Here is an 18586-nt window from a genome sequence, read left to right as displayed (position 1 = left end):
AGTAATCAAGTACAAACCGGATTCCCAAAAAGTTGGGACACTATACAAATCGTGAATAAAAACTGAATGCAATGATGTGGAGATGGCAAATGTCAATATTTTATTTGTAATAGAACGTAGATGACAGATCAAACGTTTCATCCGAGTAAATGTATCATTTTAAAAGGAAAAATACGTTGATTCAAATTTTCACGGTGTCAACAGATCCCCAAAAAGTTGGGACAAGTAGCAATAAGAGGCTGGAAAAAGTAAATTTGAGCATAACGAAGAGCTGGAAGACCAATTAACACTAATTAGGTCAATTGGCAACATGATTGGGTATAAAAAGAGCTTCTCAGAGTGGCAGTGTCTCTCAGAAGCCAAGATGGGTAGAGGATCACCAATTCCCACAATGTTGCGCAGAAAGATAGTGGAGCAATATCAGAAAGGTGTTACCCAGCGAAAAATTGCAAAGACTTTGCATCTATCATCATCAACTGTGCATAACATCATCCGAAGATTCAGAGAATCTGGAACAATCTCTGTGCGTAAGGGTCAAGGCCGTAAAACCATACTGGATGCCCGTGATCTCCGGGCCCTTAAACGACACTGCACCACAAACAGGAATGCTACTGTAAAGGAAATCACAGAATGGGCTCAGGAATACTTCCAGAAACCATTGTCAGTGAACACAATCCACCGTGCCATCCGCCATTGCCAGCTGAAACTCTACAGTGCAAAGAAGAAGCCATTTCTAAGCAAGATCCACAAGCTCAGGCGTTTTCACTGGGCCAGGGATCATTTAAAATGGAGTGTGGCAAAATGGAAGACTGTTCTGTGGTCAGACGAGTCACGATTCGAAGTTCTTTTTGGAAATCTGGGACGCCATGTCATCCGGACCAAAGAGGACAAGGACAACCCAAGTTGTTATCAACGCTCAGTTCAGAAGCCTGCATCTCTGATGGTATGGGGTTGCATGACTGTGTGTGGCATGGGCAGCTTGCATGTCTGGAAAGGCACCATCAATGCAGAAAAATATATTCAGGTTCTAGAACAACATATGCTCCCATCCAGACGTCATCTCTTTCAGGGAAGACCCTGCATTTTTCAACAAGATAATGCCAGACCACATTCTGCATCAATCACAACATCATGGCTGCGTAGGAGAAGGATCCGGGTACTGAAATGGCCAGTCTGCAGTCCAGATCTTTCCCCTATAGAGAACATTTGGCGCATCATAAAGAGGAAGGTGCAACAAAGAAGGCCCAAGACGATTGAACAGTTAGACAAGAATGGGAGAGCATTCCTATTTCTAAACTTGAGAAACTGGTCTCCTCGGTCCCCAGACGTCTGTTGAGTGTTGTAAGAAGAAGGGGAGATGCCACACAGTGGTGAAAATGGCCTTGTCCCAACTTTTTGGGGATTTGTTGACACCATGAAATTTTGATTCAACATATTTTTCCCTTAAAATTGTACATTTTCTCAGTTTAAACTTTTGTTCCGTGATTTATGTTCTATTCTGAATAAAATATTAGAAGTTGGCACCTCCACATCATTGCATTCAGTTTTTATTCACGATTTGTATAGTGTCCCAACTTATTTGGAATCCGGTTTGTATTCTACCGATTAGTCCAACTATTAATCAAGTACCCCAATAAGAAAAAAATATTTAACAGAACATTTTCTATAAAAACTCATCAGCCCTCCCTGCCATCAGTTACCCATCAGTGCCATCAGCTCAACCTAGTACCACAATCTCCCCCATTCCATCAGCTCCCCCCAGTGCCATCAACTCCCCTATTACATCAGCTCCCCCCAGTGCCACAAACTCCCCATGCTATCAGCTCCCCTCAGTGCCATGAACTCCTCCATGCCATCAGCTCACCCCAGTGCAATCTGCTCCCCCCCCCCCAGTACCATCAGCTACTCCCAGTGCCATCATCTCTCCCTCCAATGCTATTAGTTCCTCCCCCAGTGCCATCAGTTCCCCCTCCAATGCCATTAGTTCCCCCTCCAATGCCATGGCCCCCCCACCAAGGCCACCAGCTCCCCCCAGTGCCACCAGCACCATAAACTCTTCCATGCCATCAGTTCTCCCACTCTCCTTCCTAGCCATCAGTGCCCAGTCGCAGCGCCAGTGAAATAAAATACTTACCTTTCCTGTAGGGACATTGCCGACCACAGATCTTCCATCCTCTTCTTCACATGCTGCACCGGGGCCTTGCGTCACACAGCATCAGGTCATAGTGCGGGTTTATGTGCACTATGTCCTGACGATGTGTGTACATCAGGATACAGTGCAGCATGGTCCGGGCCGGCGGGAGACCACAGAGCAGTGACTAATAGCAAGCGCTTTACTCACGCTCCATGGTCACATGGCACAAATGAATCCTCAATGCTAATTTTTTGTGTTGAGTTACTCCATTATTTCGAGTAGCCGTTTCAGCCCAAATTACATGGCCCATCACATAGCCTAGGTGCAGCTCAGCCCCATTCAAGTGATACCAAGCACAGCTGCTATACAATGTACGGCGAAGTGCTTAGTGAGCTGTGAGAAGGCAGCAGTGCTCACAGGAACACCGCTGCCTTCTCAAACAGCTGATTGGCAGGGGTCCCGGGTGTCGGACCCCCATCACTAAGATATTTATGACCTATCCAGAGGAAGAACCCTTTCATATAACATATCAATTATGTCTGTGGTTTTAGCTACGGATTTTACCCTTTTCAGTGGAAGGGTAAGATCTTCGGCAAAACCGCATCTAATTCGCAATTGTGGAAAAATTGCGGATTTTGTCGAGAATATGCTGCAGAAACGCACAAAAATTCGTGTGGATCCTATGTTCGTTCACCTGCACATAGTGCCTGATCCTGCACAAATGTTGGCCGGACAAAAACTGTTGCGTGTAATTGCATTTGTCCGCCTGAAAGCCCAGCAATTATGTCAGAAAGAGGTTGGTTCACCGCCGGACCCCATTATACAGTAGTCAATAGGGATCTTGTAGTGTCCTTTTGGAGAGGAGTCTAGCCTGCATGTCTCTTTTCCAGAGAAACATTATGTAGAGATGCAAGCACAGCAACAGATAAAAATCTTACTATGAAAAAAGCACTGATGGAACAGTTTGAGGCTACCACCAAAAACTTTGCGGAAAAACAAAGTACGAGAAAACTGTTCTGTGGAACACAAGGACCTACTGTATGTACAAATAAACCTGCTCGAGAGGAGCAAATCAGTTCTATCCGTTTGGAACTCATTCTAAATTTTCAAAAAAAAATTGGCATTTTAACTAAAAGCGAGCAAACTTCAAATGTGTTTCGGGTCAGATTCGAAACGTTTTGTGAAATTTGGGATCAATTCTGAACCGGCAGAATCGATTCGCTTATCATTTATTTAAAGCGACCCTCTGGTGCCTTTATGTGCATTTCTAATGGCAAAAAATGCAGTTGTGCGATATGCAAATGAGGCCCAAAATGCCCATCAGGGCTTTTCCAATCTTTTAAAGAGCCTAAGCCCGACTCTTCTCCCGCTCCCAGTACCTTCCCGGCGCACTTCTAACTGATGATGCCCTCTGCCTGTGATGTCACCTCTCTGCTGTGATGTCACCTCTCTGCTGTGATGTCACCTCTCTGCTGTGATGTCACCTCTCTGCTGTGTGCATATCATGCGCAGGTGAGCGTGCGCCATGTTCCTGACATCACTGTGGGTCCACCGAGAAGGCTTTCATTTCACTTCTGGCAGTCTCTCGGTGACATGCGCAGTACATACAGTGAGGCCAATGTCAGCAGTATGTCGGACCGCCACCAATCTGATCTTAATAGCCTGTCCCGAGTGTAGGTCATCAATATAGGAGCCAGAGAAAACCTCTTATGTGGTCTAAACTACCGTACAGATTCTTGGAAACCAAGCCAAGCAGGACCTTTGTCTCCGCTAAAAAACTGATCCCCTGGACGGAAACCTAACGGATCCCATTATGGTCTATGGGGACCGTAGGCTCAGTCATGTGACGAATCCTTTCCGTTCTTCTGTTCCTATATTAGAGCAGAAGAACGGAAAGGCGAGCGCAGACATGAACTTAGCCAAAATGAAACAGACAAAAAGTGAAAAGCCCACAAACGCCTTATCGACTCTCTAGTGCTTTGGGTAACTATACAGTGCATAAATCCTCACTGTATAGACCTTTAAAGAGGACCTCTCTCCTCTCCTGACATGCCTGTTTTAATAGCTTCATGCATTCCCCATGTAATAACAATTCTGGCGCATCTATTCTTTTGGCTCTATGTTGTGCCGTTCCTTTATTATTTCTACTAGAAGTTATGAATAAATTGCTAGCAGTCTGCAGTAAGGGTACAGAGGGGAGGTAACCAATTGGAGACGTGTACCTGCAGTGTCTCATTCTGTCCAGTCAGTGCTGCCATTGTCAGACTGTGCAGGTACACCCCCCCCAACTGGTTACCTCCCCTCTGTACCCTTACTGCAGACTGCTAGAAATTCATTCATAACCTCTAGTAGAAATAATAAAAGGAACGGCACAACATAGAGCCATAAGAATAGAGGCTCCACAACTGTTATTACAGGAACGCCTGTAGCTATTAAAACAGGTATGTCAGGAGAGGTGACAGGGCCTCTTTAAGCAATGCTCTTACTGTTTTAAAAAGATATTTTCAGTCTGTCCTATACTAGGAATGTGTGTGTGTATTTATAGGGATGAAGTAACTGGATATATATTTGTTTAGCTAACCATAAGCACAGGGAATTTAGCACCTAGTTCTGAGAGCGTAGCCATATACTTGTCATGCTTTTCTACTGTGACCTAATATATGCAGGGATCAGCCTGTACAACCAGTTTATACGGTATATTGTTTTCCAATATCCACCCTGAACATTAGCCTACTTTAAAGGGTCACTTAGCTTTGGTAAAACTTTTGATATGTCAGAGACATATTGAAAGTTTTGATCAGTGGGGATCTGAGTGCTGAGACCCCGAACGATCGCGAGAACGAAGACAGAGTGGCGTGCCCATAGCACGCTACGTCTCCTCACTGCAGAGGACGGAATCGAGAAGAGCCCATAGATTAGACTAGAGCCCACGATATATTACACATGAGAACACCACATGCACGCAGCTAGTAATAAACATCACATGTTCAGGCTTCATGCACACAGTAACAGTATCCGCTCTGCTATCTGCAAGCCGCAGATCCACAAAACACAGATACCGGCTGTGTACACCCCGCACTATTGTAGAAATGCCTATTCTGGTCCGCAATAAGGCTTTTCCGGAGCCATTGAACGGACATACGGATGCAGACAGACCCCCATATCAGATCCTCAGTTCAGACCCCCATATAAGATGCTCAGATCAGATCTATGTTCCAAACTGCACCCCTTGATTTTTCTAACAAAATTGCTTTAACCCCATAACGACTTGGCCATTTTTTGCAAATCTGACCAGTGCCACTTTAAGTTCTGATAACTTTAAAACACTTACTTACCCAGGCCGTTCTGAGATTGTTTTTTAGTCACATATTGTACTTCATGACACTGCTAAAATTGGGTCAAAAAAGAATTTTTTTGGGCATAAAAAATACCAAATTTACCAAAAATGTGGAAAAATTAGCAAATTTCCAAGTTTCAATTTCTCTATTTCTATAATACATAGTAATACCTCCAAAAATAGTTATTACTTTACATTCCCCATATGTCTACATGTTTGGATAATTTTGGAAATGATATTTTATTTTTGGGGGATGTTACAAGGCTTAGAAGTTTAGAAGCAAATCTTGAAATATTTCAGAAATTTTCAAAAACCCAATTTTTAGGGACCAGTTCAGGTCTGAAGTCACTTTGAGAGGCTTACATAATAGAAACCACCCCAAAATGACCCCATTCTATAAACGACACCCCTCAAGGTATTCAAAACTGATTTTACAAACTTTGTTAACCCTTTAGGTGTTCCACAAGAATTAATGGAAAATAGAGATACAATTTCAAAATTTCACTTTTTGGCAGATTTTCCATTTTAATAATTTTTTTCCAGTTATAAAGCAAGGGTTAACAGCCAAACCAAACTCAATATTTATGGCCCTGATTCTGTAGTTTACAGAAACACCCCATATGCGGTCATAAACTGCTATACGGGCACAAGGCAGGGCGCAGAAGGAAAGGAATGCCATACGGCTTTTGTAAGGCAGATTTTTCTGGACTGTTTTTTTTGACACCATGTCCCATTTGAAGCCCCCCTGATGCACCCCTAGAGTAGAAACTCCCCAAAAAATGGCCCCATTTTAGAAACTACGGGATAGGGTGGCAGTATTGTTGGTACTAGTTTAGGGTACATATGATTTTTGGTTGCTCTATATTACACTTTTTGTGAGGCAAGGTAACAAGAAATAGCTGTTTTGGCACCGTTTTTATTTTTTATTTACAACATTTATCTGACAGGTTAGATCATGTGATATTTTTATAGACCAGGTTGTCACAGATGCGGCAATGCCTAATATGTATACTTTTTATTTTATTTATGCAAGTTTTACACAACGATTTATTTTTTGAAGCAAAAAAATAAATCATGTTTTAGTGTCTCCATATTCTGAGAGCCATAGGGCCAGATTTATCATGACTGACAGCTCACTCCACTTTAACATATGGCTAAAGTCAGTTTTAACCAAGTCAGATTTATGATCGGCCCTTTAAGACTGTAATAAATGTGGTTTGACGGTAGCAGTTTACTCGTCAGTAAGCAGCTTTACAAAAGTCGCACGTCTTTACGAAAAAGTCGCATGTTCTATTAAAAAGTCTCATAAGATAAGCATGGTCCTCACTGGAGTGAAATTGCGACTTTTTTAATAGTCCCAATAGTAAATCTGTCTAGAGATTCATTTACATAAGAAAACACGCCCACTTTCAGAAAACTAGCAAGCATAGTGCAGAGCAGAAAAAAAGTCGCAAATTTGTGCGCAGTTTTAGCGTTTGGGACTTTTTCACTCCATTATTCTGACCTGAGCTAATTATAAATCTGGCCCATAGTTTTTTCAGTTTTTGGGCGATTATCTTAGGTAGGGTCTCATTTTTTGCGGGATGAGATAACGGTTTGATTGGCACTATTTTGGGGTGCATACTTTTTGATCGCTTGCTATTACACTTTTTGTGAGGGGTTAGGTCAATTATGTTTTAGTGTCTCCATATTCTGAGCCATAGTTTTATTTAAATTTTTTGGGCGATTGTCTCAGGTAGGGGCTCATTTTTTGCGGGATAAGGTGACGGTTAGATTCGTAATATTTTGGTGGGCAAACGCCTCTTTGATAGCTTGCTGTTGTACTTTTTGTGATGTATGGTGACAAAAAATGGTTTATTTAGCACAGTTTTAATTTTTTATGGTGTTCATCTGAGGGGTTAGATCATGTGATATGTTTATAGAGCCTAATATGTATACTTTTCCCCCCCCCCCCCTATTTTTTTACCATTTTTTTTTTAACTTTATGGGGAAAATGACGTTTTTGTTTATTTTTACTTGAAACTTAATTTTTTTTGGGGGGGGGGGGGGACTTTATTTTTTCACTTTATTTTTTGTCCCACTTTGGGACTTGAACTTTTGGGGGTCTAATCCTTTACAATGCATTCCAAAACGGTTTGTATTATTCATACAGCTTCCGGCCTTTGAGATCCAGGGGGCTGGATCTCAGAGGCTCTTTACCAGAAGGCAGCACGATGCCTTCCTTAGGCATCGCGCTGCCTTCCATGCCATCGGGTCCCCCCCACAGCCCCATGGGGACCCGATGGCACCGCCGACTACCGCCGCCCGCACAATAAAAAGCCGCAAACCGCAGGTCTGAATTGACCTGCAGTTTGCGGCAATCGCCGACACGGGGGAGGGGGGGGGTCACGGGACTCGGGAAACATGCCGTACGTCATGCGTCCCTAAGGGGTTAAAGGGACTTTATGCATTATTTTTGCACAAGTCAAAAAACAGCTCTTCTTTAATGACTGTGACACCATTACTTACCAAACCGCAACAGAAAAGGAAGAATACAACCAGCCACGGGATGTCGGTACATTTTCTGCGCAGTAAAAGCCTCCATTGTCTCTGCCTGGTATCTTCAGAAACCTGAGAAAAAAGAAAAGACACTGCAGCATGACAATGGTTAAAATGTGCCTCCAGCAACAAGTGAGAAGGTGACTTCTGAGTCCTCACATGTAGTAGCCTGCGAGGTCTCTTCTGGACGCTAGACCTCAATTCCCGGGACAGAAGAAACTGACAGCTCCAAATCTCTCTGCCACCTGGCAAGCTAGTGGGTCACCCTCCCTGGCAGTCAGTCACCCTGAGAGGACCCCCTGGCACTGTAAACACACACGAGTGAATCCATGCCGGTAAGGTGTCAGATATGATCTGTATCAATGACCAAACGCTCAATTTCCTTCAGGGATGTTACAGAGAATTTTTATTACCGTACTATAGTCATAGCACATAAAACATAATAAAATGCATGGTCTTATGCAGGGCCGTCTTAATACATTGGTGGGCATAGTGCAGAAGTTTAATGAGTGGGCCCCTGTTAGTGCCCCCTCATAGTAGTTATGCCTCCTTAGTGCTCCCTCACAGAAGACAAGCCCCCTTAGTGCTCCATGACATTTGCTATGTCCCCTCAGAGTAGTTATGCCCACTTAGTGCCCCAACATAGTAAAATGCTCGTTTAGTAATGCCACATAGTAGTTATGCCTCTTAGTGCCACTGCTCATTAACTATGTCCCCTTCGTGTCCTATCACAGTAGTTATGCCTCCCATAGTGCCCCCTTCCAGTAGTTATACCTCCTTAGTGCCCACTCACAATTAAGTGCCGTTAGTGCTTTCCTCACAGTTGTGCGCTCTTACTGCCTCATCATAGTAGGTATATCGACAGCCATCCCTGCCCCATACACAGTTAATAGCTGTAGGCCCACAGCCATCTCTTCCCCCATACACAGTTAATAGCTGTAGGCCGACAGCCATCTTTCCCCCCCATACACATTCAGTAGCTGTAGGCCGACAGCCATGTTTTCCCCCATACACATGCAATAGCTGTAGGCCGACAGCCATTTCCCCCATACACATGCAATAGCTGTAGGCCGACAGCCATGTTTTCCCCCATACACATGCAATAGCTGTAGGCCGACAGCCATGTTTTCCCCCATACACATTCAGTAGCTGTAGGCTGACAGCCATTTCCCCCATACACATTCAGTAGCTGTAGGCAGACAGCCATGTTTTCCCCCATACACATGCAATAGCTGTAGGCCGACAGCCACGTTTTCCCCCATACACATTCAGTAGCTGTAGGCCGGCAGCCATTTCCCCCATACACAGTTAATAGCTGTAGGCCCACAGCCATCTCTTCCCCCATACACAGTTAATAGCTGTAGGCCGACAGCCATCTTTCCCCCCATACACATTCAGTAGCTGTAGGCCGACAGCCATCTCCTCCCCATACACATTCAGTAGCTGTAGGCCGACAGCCATCTCTTCCCCCATACACATTCAGTCACTGTAGGCCGACAGCCATGTTTTCCCCATACACATTCAGTAGCTGTAGGCCGACAGCAATCTCCTCCCCATACACATTCAGTAGCTGTAGGCCGACAGCCATCTCCTCCCCATACACATTCAGTAGCTGTAGGCCGGCAGCCATCTCCTCCCCATACACATTCAGTAGCTGTAGGCCGGCAGCCATTTCCCCCATACACATTCAGTCACTGTAGGCCGACAGCCATGTTTTCCCCATACACATTCAGTAGCTGTAGGCCGGCAGCCATCTCCTCCCCATACACATTCAGTAGCTGTAGGCCGGCAGCCATCTCCTCCCCATACACATTCAGTAGCTGTAGGCCGACAGCCATTTCCCCCATACACATTCAATAGCTGTAGGCCGACAGCCATGTTTTCCCCCATACACATTCAGTAGCTGTAGGCCGACAGCCATCTCTTCCCCCATACACATTCAGTCACTGTAGGCCGACAGCCATCTCTTCCCCCATACACATTCAGTCACTGTAGGCCGACAGCCATGTTTTCCCCTATACACATGCAATAGCTGTAGGCCGACAGCCATTTCCCCCATACACATTCAATAGCTGTAGGCCGACAGCCATGTTTTCCCCCATACACATTCAGTAGCTGTAGGCTGACAGCCATTTCCCCCATACACATTCAGTAGCTGTAGGCAGACAGCCATGTTTTCCCCCATACACATGCAATAGCTGTAGGCCGACAGCCACGTTTTCCCCCATACACATTCAGTAGCTGTAGGCCGGCAGCCATTTCCCCCATACACAGTTAATAGCTGTAGGCCCACAGCCATCTCTTCCCCCATACACAGTTAATAGCTGTAGGCCGACAGCCATCTTTCCCCCCATACACATTCAGTAGCTGTAGGCCGACAGCCATCTCCTCCCCATACACATTCAGTAGCTGTAGGCCGACAGCCATGTTTTCCCCATACACATTCAGTAGCTGTAGGCCGACAGCCATCTCCTCCCCATACACATTCAGTAGCTGTAGGCCGGCAGCCATCTCCTCCCCATACACATTCAGTAGCTGTAGGCCGGCAGCCATTTCCCCCATACACATACGGTTTGGCTGAACGTGTCAGTGTATTCAGCTTGTCTCCAGGGAGAATAAAAGGATCAGGGGAAAAGATTCACTTCTCCCGATTCCTGTCTCCCCCCAGAATCATCTGTCGGGATACAGTAGGAGCTCCCCATATTAGAGTATCAGCCCACCTGCTGTTTTCAGTGGGTTTCACCGACAATACACTACTGTGTATGGAAGAACGTGGTGCTGTATGTGTGGTGGATATACTGTATCTTGCAGGGTAAAGATTTTTCCCACCAAACTTCATTTTACTGCAGCATATCTGGGACGCCGTCCATGAGAGATAAACAGATCACTATGCGGCCGGAGTACAAGTATTTCAAGCTTGCGGTTTGTTTGTCTGCACTGATTCAGCCATTACTACCGGATTAGGAAATCCACCCCAGCAGAGTGCACTGCCCTGAATAAACACTGACATACATGATGGTAAGGTGGGAAATGTCACCATTAACACACACAAAAAAATAAAAAAATATATTAAAAACACAAAAAAACTTTGCCACGTCAAACATAGAGCTGTGAACAGATCTCCCGTCAGCAAATGGCATTTATCATGTAGAGAAAGTTAATACAAGGCACTTCCTAATGTTTTGTGATTGTCCATATTGCCTCCTTTGCTGGCTGGATTCACTTTTCCATTACATTATACCTTGCTTGTTTCCAGGGTTTATGACCACACTGCAATCCAGCAGTGGTGGTCGTGCTTGCACACAGTATAGGAAAAAAGAGCCAGACTCTCTGGTGGCTTGGTATGTGGGAGCGCACATAGGCTGGTGCTTTTCCTGTCTCTCTTCTTGCTCTCTGCTGCCATGTCCTTCTCCTCATACAGCCGATTGGCGAAAATGCCCTGGAAAACCCCTTTAAGACTCACAGGGAATCATGTGCGTACAGGACAAAAGACCTGGGGTTGGACAGGAACTCAGCGGCCAGACGTGGAAATGCGGCCATCACATGGACTGCACAAGCTCGTCTGAAAGTTGCCTAATGTGTATGACCGTCCAAAGATCTTAAGGGCTATGGACAACTTCAGGCACATTTTTTATGATAGTATTTTACTCAATTTGGGCTAAAAATCATATTTTTAATTGGTTTTTATTAAAAATGTTCAGCCATTTCTGAGTTACATGGGTTAAAAGATCAGTATGTTTGCAAGCTGTGACTTTTTGAACCCGTTATCTGATAGCTCAATTTTTATCAATTTGATAAAGAGCACTGCTTGAATAAGTGTTTATGAGGTCAGGAAATCAGAGATAAGAGCAACACATGAGCCGTCAGATGAAAGGAGTCAAAGAAAACAGAAAGTCACAGCTTACAAACAGAATTATTTTTTAACCCATGTATCTCAGAAATGGCTTAACACTTCTTGAACCCTTTTGAAATGGAAAGAGCGGCTGGTCAGATATTAAACCTCTACTTATTTCTATGGGAGCAGCGGCGATACCACCAGCCGCTCTGTCCATTTCAGGGGGGCTCCACAGGGTACGGGACACCTGTTCTAGTGATTGGTGGGGGTCCCAGCAGTAAGAACTCCAACAATCTGAGCGTTATCTCCTATCCTGTGGATACCCCTTTAAGCATTTTCATTCAATGTGAGCAACCCAACCTGAGAACCCATACAAAATACCATGAATAGGAATGCCTCAGGATCTATTCAGACAACGTGATTGTGGCGCATACGTGTCATGAGTTTGTGATTTTTATGATCTTTACCTGTGCTAGCTATAAAACCGCAGCAATTCACAAAAAAAGTGTGTGTATAACCGCAACATCTAAATATACCATTCAGTCTACCCCAGTGGACTGCAACCTATGGCTTGCCCGCTGTTCAGACCAGCACTGCATCAAAACTGCAGATCTGGGACCGCCACCGTTCTAAATCTACCACTGTATCCTCTTTCGGCGCTCCTGACCACCTACTGTGCAGCCTCCACCATTCAAATAAAACTCTGCAGCCTTCATCACAGGATTGGGGGGATGCCAGAGGCTGGATGCCCCCCCCCCCCCCCCCCCATTGATTATAAAGTAATAGCGATAAGCCTTCCCTTTATAGGTGGGAATAGCCCTATAATGACAGATATCTCCGCACAGTACACATCCTTTCCTGGTGATGATGCCTCTGTCTTCACTGCACTCACACAGGCCGCAGGCTCTTCCGCTCGGGTCCTGACCGGATGTCTTCCCTTTTCTTCCTGTTCAGAAGCACAATAGTAACTGCAACTGAACAGGAAGAGAAAGGGACACATCGAGCCGGGACCTGAGGGGAAGAGCCTGCGGCCTGTGTGAGTGCCCGGAGTGCATCGGGGGCCCGTCGCATGTACCGCTTCCCACTTACCTGCTCCCCGCCACCGCAGTTCTGCGCACTGGCGCCTGTTTCTCCATCTTCTGGTCCTCGACTTGTTTTGTTTTTTTGGCCAGAGCATGGACATGGACATGGACATACGCCGCTGCAGCCAACGTAACGGTATATTCAGACGACAGTGGTAAAGGTCGCGTGACAGCCATCTATTTTTAATGGCCATTTTCAGAACCTATGCAGTCTATGGGGCAATTCACATGAAGTTTTTTAATGGCCAGTGAATTGCGGCCATCAAAAAGTAGTACAAGTCCTATTTCTGGCCATTTTAATGGCAAGGCAGACTCCATTGATTTCCACGGTTCCGTTTTTTAATGGCCGTTTAGACAGAAGTACACCCGTCTAATGTACTGTGCCTGTGGTGAGGGGAGTATATATATATATATATATATATATATATATATATATATACACACACACACACACATATACACACACACACACACACACACATATACTGGAGGCACAATGGTGGCATTATAGTTATACTGGAGGCACAATGATGACAATATATTTATACTGGAGGCACAATGGTGGCATTATATTTATACTGGAGGCACAATGGTGGCATTATATTTATACTGGGGGCACAATGATGACAATATATTTATACTGGGGGCTCAATGGTAGCATTATATTTATACTGGGGGCACAATACCTTTATACTGGGGGCACAATGGGTGCAATACCTTTATACTGGGGGCAGTACAGAGGGCATTATATATACAGACAGCACTGTGGGGGGCATAGTATATTCCGAGTGCAGTGCACAGATTGGGGGTAACAAAAAAAATAAAATCAATTTGGTTTTAACTCGAAACGGACGTTAAAAAAACGATAGACGGACAGAAAACGGACGCGCACACTGAAGCGAAGGCCACGAAAAAACTGCCAGTTTCTCCCCTTTTACCGGATGTTTTTTCCACTGTTGTGCGAGTGCAGCCTTAGTAGGAATCTTTCGGAAGGCGACAATACAGGCTGAGGGCCTTCCCTGACGAGGTAATATTCCCGGAAAACCCGCGTTGTTTGGGACATTTCTGGATTTCTTCTCGCCCTGCTGATATAAATTGGACAATAGCAGAAATCTCTGCGAATAAAACCCTAAGGGTACGTTTAAGCGGTGGATTCCGTCACCAGAATTTTTCATGCGGACTCTGTGCCAAAATTTCGGCAGCGGCCGCTTCCCTGGGAGGCCTTGTGACTGGTGGGTGAACGCTGTGACGCGTCCGTTCTTGGTGTGTTTTCTGGCAGGAAACCTCGGTTGGGGTCTCTCCGCTTTCACTGGGGTCCACAGCACTGAAACTGAAGAGCCGAGGGAGAAGCGGTGGCAGAGCCATGTGAACACTGCCCAACAAGAGACAAACCGCCGTCCATCCGCGGAATGCGCTTCCCAATGACTCACACAATCTCCCCTCAGCCCCTGGAGGCATCAGGCTATTTAGTTCTATCAGCTCTTAGGAAAGCTGGGTGCCTGCTGTGGGAGTCGTCCCCATCACCCAGCTTTCCTGGGCACTCTGCAGCATGGCAGCCATATGTCTGCACTGGGTATTATAGCCTCAGCCTGGACTTGGTGACCACAGGGTATGAAACACGTCAGTCCTGTCCCGTCTGCAGGGTGCGGCTGGCAGGTGCCAGGCTGTGCCCACCTCACCCTGGGGTCACGTGATTACCTGATACTCCCCGCAGCAGCGCGACATGGTGGAGGAAGAAGGTGGTCGCGCCCGCCGGATCACCGGACCACCGCGGAGGACATGTCCCGGGCTCCTCCCTGCAGAGACCGGACACCGATCACACACCGCCCCGGAGCCGGGGCCTTCTACTTACTGGAAGTTTTACTACAGGGCAGAGAGTGGGCGTCACCGGGCACTGACAGGCGGCATGAGCGGGGAAGTGGGACTGAGCACACAGGGCACGGCTAGTGGTGCCCGCCCTCTGCCCGGCGCCAGGTGAACGACTCCTCTCAGCCCAGTGCTATATGACGGGCAGCGGCCGACATGGACGAGCAGTGCGGGTGGGCTGGGTGCAGCGCCACCTGGCGGTACAAAGTGCTACTACAGCCGTGCCGGTGCGCTAAATACAATACACTGCCTTGTGCGGTCAGTTATTTATAGTGTACAATAGTTATACAATACACTGCCTTGTGCATTATGGTTTACCCTGGTGATACAATACACTGCCTTGTGCAATCAGTTATTTATAGTGTACAATAGTTATACAATACACTGCCTTGTGCATTATGGTTTACCCTGGTGATACAATACACTGCCTTGTGCAATCAGTTATTTATAATGTACAATAGTTATACAATACACTGCCTTGTGCATTATGGTTTACCCTGGTGATACAATACACTGCCTTGTGCAATCAGTTATTTATAGTGTACAATAGTTATACAATACACTGCCTTGTGCATTATGGTTTACCCTGGTGATACAATACACTGCCTTGTGCAATCAGTTATTTATAGTGTACAATAGTTATACAATACACTGCCTTGTGCATTATGGTTTACCCTGGTGATACAATACACTGCCTTGTGCAATCAGTTATTTATAATGTACAATAGTTATACAATACACTGCCTTGTGCATTATGGTTTACCCTGGTGATACAATACACTGCCTTGTGCAATCAGTTATTTATAGTGTAAGTACAATAGTTATACAATACACTGCCTTGTGCATTATGGTTTACCCTGGTGATACAATACACTAATAGCAAATTTTTATCATGAATATTGGCACTTTAAGAATTTGCGAATATCTAGAATATAGTGCTATATCTTCGTAATCGTGAATATTCTAGATTTCTTTTCATCAGTGCCCATGATCAGTGGTGGCCAGTTCACAGTGTTCGCCAGCGAAATCAACGCCACCTGCTCACTTGCTGGTGTAGATTTAGATAATTTTCTATTCCAAAAACTGAATGAGACGAATGATAAATGAGACGGGCCCGGCGGCCCACCCTCTTCCCTGCTCACCCCACACCCCATTTTTTAGAACTGGGATACGTGGCGTGGAAAGGGAAGAAGTCGCAGATTCGGCCTCAAATCCCCTTTTTTTTTTTTAAAGACACAAGTGTGGGATTCTGGGGACTCCTATATGCAAATCAATGAGAGCAAGGCAGAATAAACCTGCTTAGGAGACTCTTCCCCCTGTGCGCGGGCTCTTCCCCCTGTGCGCGGGCTCTTCCCCCCTGTGCGCGGGCTCTTCCCCCTGTGCTCGGGCTCTTCCCCCTGTGCGCGGGCTCTTCCCCCTGTGCGCGGGCTCTTCCCCCTGTGCGCGGGCTCTTCCCCCTGTGCGCGGGCTCTTCCCCCTGTGCGCGGGCTCTTCCCCCTGTGCGCGGGCTCTTCCCCCTGTGCGCGGGCTCTTCCCCCTGTGCGCGGGCTCTTCTCCCTGTGCTCGGGCTCTTCTCCCTGTGCGCGGGCTCTTCCCCCTGTGCGCGGGCTCTTCTCCCTGTGCGCGGGGCTCTTCCCCCTGTGCGCGGGCTCTTCCCCCTGTGCGCGGGCTCTTCCCCCTGTGCGCGGGCTCTCCCCCCTGTGCTCGGGCTCTTCTCCCTGTGCTCGGGCTCTTCCCCCTGTGCGCGGGCTCTTCCCCCTGTGCGCGGGCTCTTCCCCCTGTGCGCGGGCTCTTCCCCCTGTGCGCGGGCTCTTCCCCCTGTGCGCGGGCTCTTCCCCCTGTGCGCGGGCTCTTCTCCCTGTGCGCGGGCTCTTCTCCCTGTGCGCGGGCTCTTCTCCCTGTGCGCGGGGCTCTTCCCCCTGTGCGCGGGGCTCTTCCCCCTGTGCGCGGGCTCTTCCCCCTGTGCGCGGGCTCTTCTCCCTGTGCGCGGGCTCTTCTCCCTGTGCGCGGGCTCTTCTCCCTGTGCGCGGGGCTCTTCCCCCTGTGCGCGGGCTCTTCCCCCTGTGCGCGGGCTCTTCCCCCTGTGCTCAGAATCTTCTGCTGTGCCCCAGACCTTGGGGTATCTGTAACTGGATATAGCTGTGTATTGTTATGTATTTTCATGTATTGGCCGTTCATTCCAGTTAGGGAAGGTATGGTTTGCAGGAACAGGGCTAACCACCCCGTTCCTCCCCTGGTGGTGTGGGCTGGTCCTGCTTCCTGCCAAAAGGGGGAGTTACAGTTTATCTAGCACAGGGAGAGGAAGCACAAGTTAATGCTCCTACTCCTGGGAACTACTTTTTATTCTCCTGTGAGATCCAGAGAGATCTGCAGAATCAAGAACACAGCTTCAAGAAAGCATCAGTGTGTCAAGACAGCAGAGTGATCAGCAAAATAACAGCTTACAGACAATGCTGCAAGGTGAGGGACTACAGCTCAGACACCCATCATCTAAACCACCACTAGGCCAGGCTAACATCAAGTCTGTATTAAAGTGGACACCTATATTCACAACTGCCTGCTGCACGTGCCATTACATTTCCATCCAACCGGCCACCATGCTTCCTCATCTGGTGCCTGGAACTGTACTTTGTATTTATTACTGCTGGATGTACCACAAGTTATATTTTACACTATGTAAAGAGTGACTGTTCTGCATTTACTTCTGGCCTGATTCTTCAAACTACCTTTCCACTGCACCGATCCCAAGGGAGCAACGACCCGAGGGAGTACACCGGCACACAGTATCTCATCAGGGCCACTACTACTCATATCATCGCAATTTCATGCTCTCCGACTTTGTAGGTGGTTTTAACCTTTAAAGAAGTTGTCCAGGATTAGAAAAATAAAACACGTCTGCCTTCTTCCAAAACCAGCACCACACCTGTCCACGGGTTGTGTGCGGTATTGCAGCTCTGCTCCAATGACTCCAGTTAAGCAGAGCTGCAATACTAGACAACAACCCATGGACATGGGTGGCGCTGTTTTTAGAAGAAAGCAGCCATGTTTTTCTAATCTATTTACTATAAAATTGTAGAACTAGTCGTTTCAGTGAGTAGGACACAAAGTATAGACTAAAAAAAATACTAATCATAAAAGAGACATCATTTCACCGGCCCATTTGCTCCTCATGGCTGTTTCGGTAAGGCTGGCTTCACACGCTTTTTGTGGAAGTTTTTGGTGCAGTTTTTTTAGCCAAAGCCAAGAGCTGGATTGAAAGGAACAGGAAATATAAAGGAAGGACCTATACTTCTCCTTCCTGCTCCATCCACTTCTGAGTTTGAGCACAAAACTTCATCAAACCTGCACATGTGATTCCAGGCTAGAGTTGTCTACTATAAGCACATGGAAGATTTCTGCTCCATTTACATGCACATATTTTTTTAAGTTAATGTGGCGTGAAATGAGACTGGACTGTGAACTTTCCATTACATTACACCCAGCCCACATAGAAAAACACGAGAGCTGTGCTTGTTCATTTGGAATGAAGCCAAAAAATTGTCTTCCCGTGTGCTGGTTTTAGGCTGGAATCACATATCTAGTTTTTGGTACTTTTTTTTATATAGTTTTTGTTATATTTTTATATGTCAGATCCACTTCTGGCTTTGGCCCAAAAAAACTACAGGGGTCATTGATTAAGACTGGCGATTGATACACCGGTCTTAATCCCCATGTGCTGGAGGCAGATGCGCCAAAGTTACATAGTTAGGTAGGGGCGTGAATCCCAGAAGGAAGTGAGACTCGGGTTTCTACAC

At 46.4% G+C, this 18586-nt stretch overlaps 1 protein-coding gene across 1 annotated transcript in view; it reads right to left on the bottom strand.

Annotated features, from left to right (window-relative positions):
* The window catches only part of SLC44A3 (solute carrier family 44 member 3), an 80289-nt gene extending 65309 nt beyond the window's left edge, over window positions 1-14980 (bottom strand). Inside the window, exons 1-2 of the mRNA XM_044301950.1 lie at window positions 14625-14980; window positions 7980-8081 (exon numbers count right to left, since the gene is read on the bottom strand). Coding sequence (XP_044157885.1) covers window positions 7980-8081; window positions 14625-14651 — 129 coding nt within the window. The 5' untranslated portion in view covers window positions 14652-14980. The remainder of the gene's footprint in view (window positions 1-7979; window positions 8082-14624) is intronic.
* Window positions 14981-18586: the final 3606 nt, after the last annotated feature.

The sequence above is a fragment of the Bufo gargarizans genome, chromosome 7 (genome assembly GCF_014858855.1).
Source record: "Bufo gargarizans isolate SCDJY-AF-19 chromosome 7, ASM1485885v1, whole genome shotgun sequence".
Lineage (NCBI taxonomy): Eukaryota > Metazoa > Chordata > Amphibia > Anura > Bufonidae > Bufo > Bufo gargarizans.
Note: the sequence above shows the minus strand (reverse complement) of the source record. Positions and strands in the feature narration are given on the sequence as shown.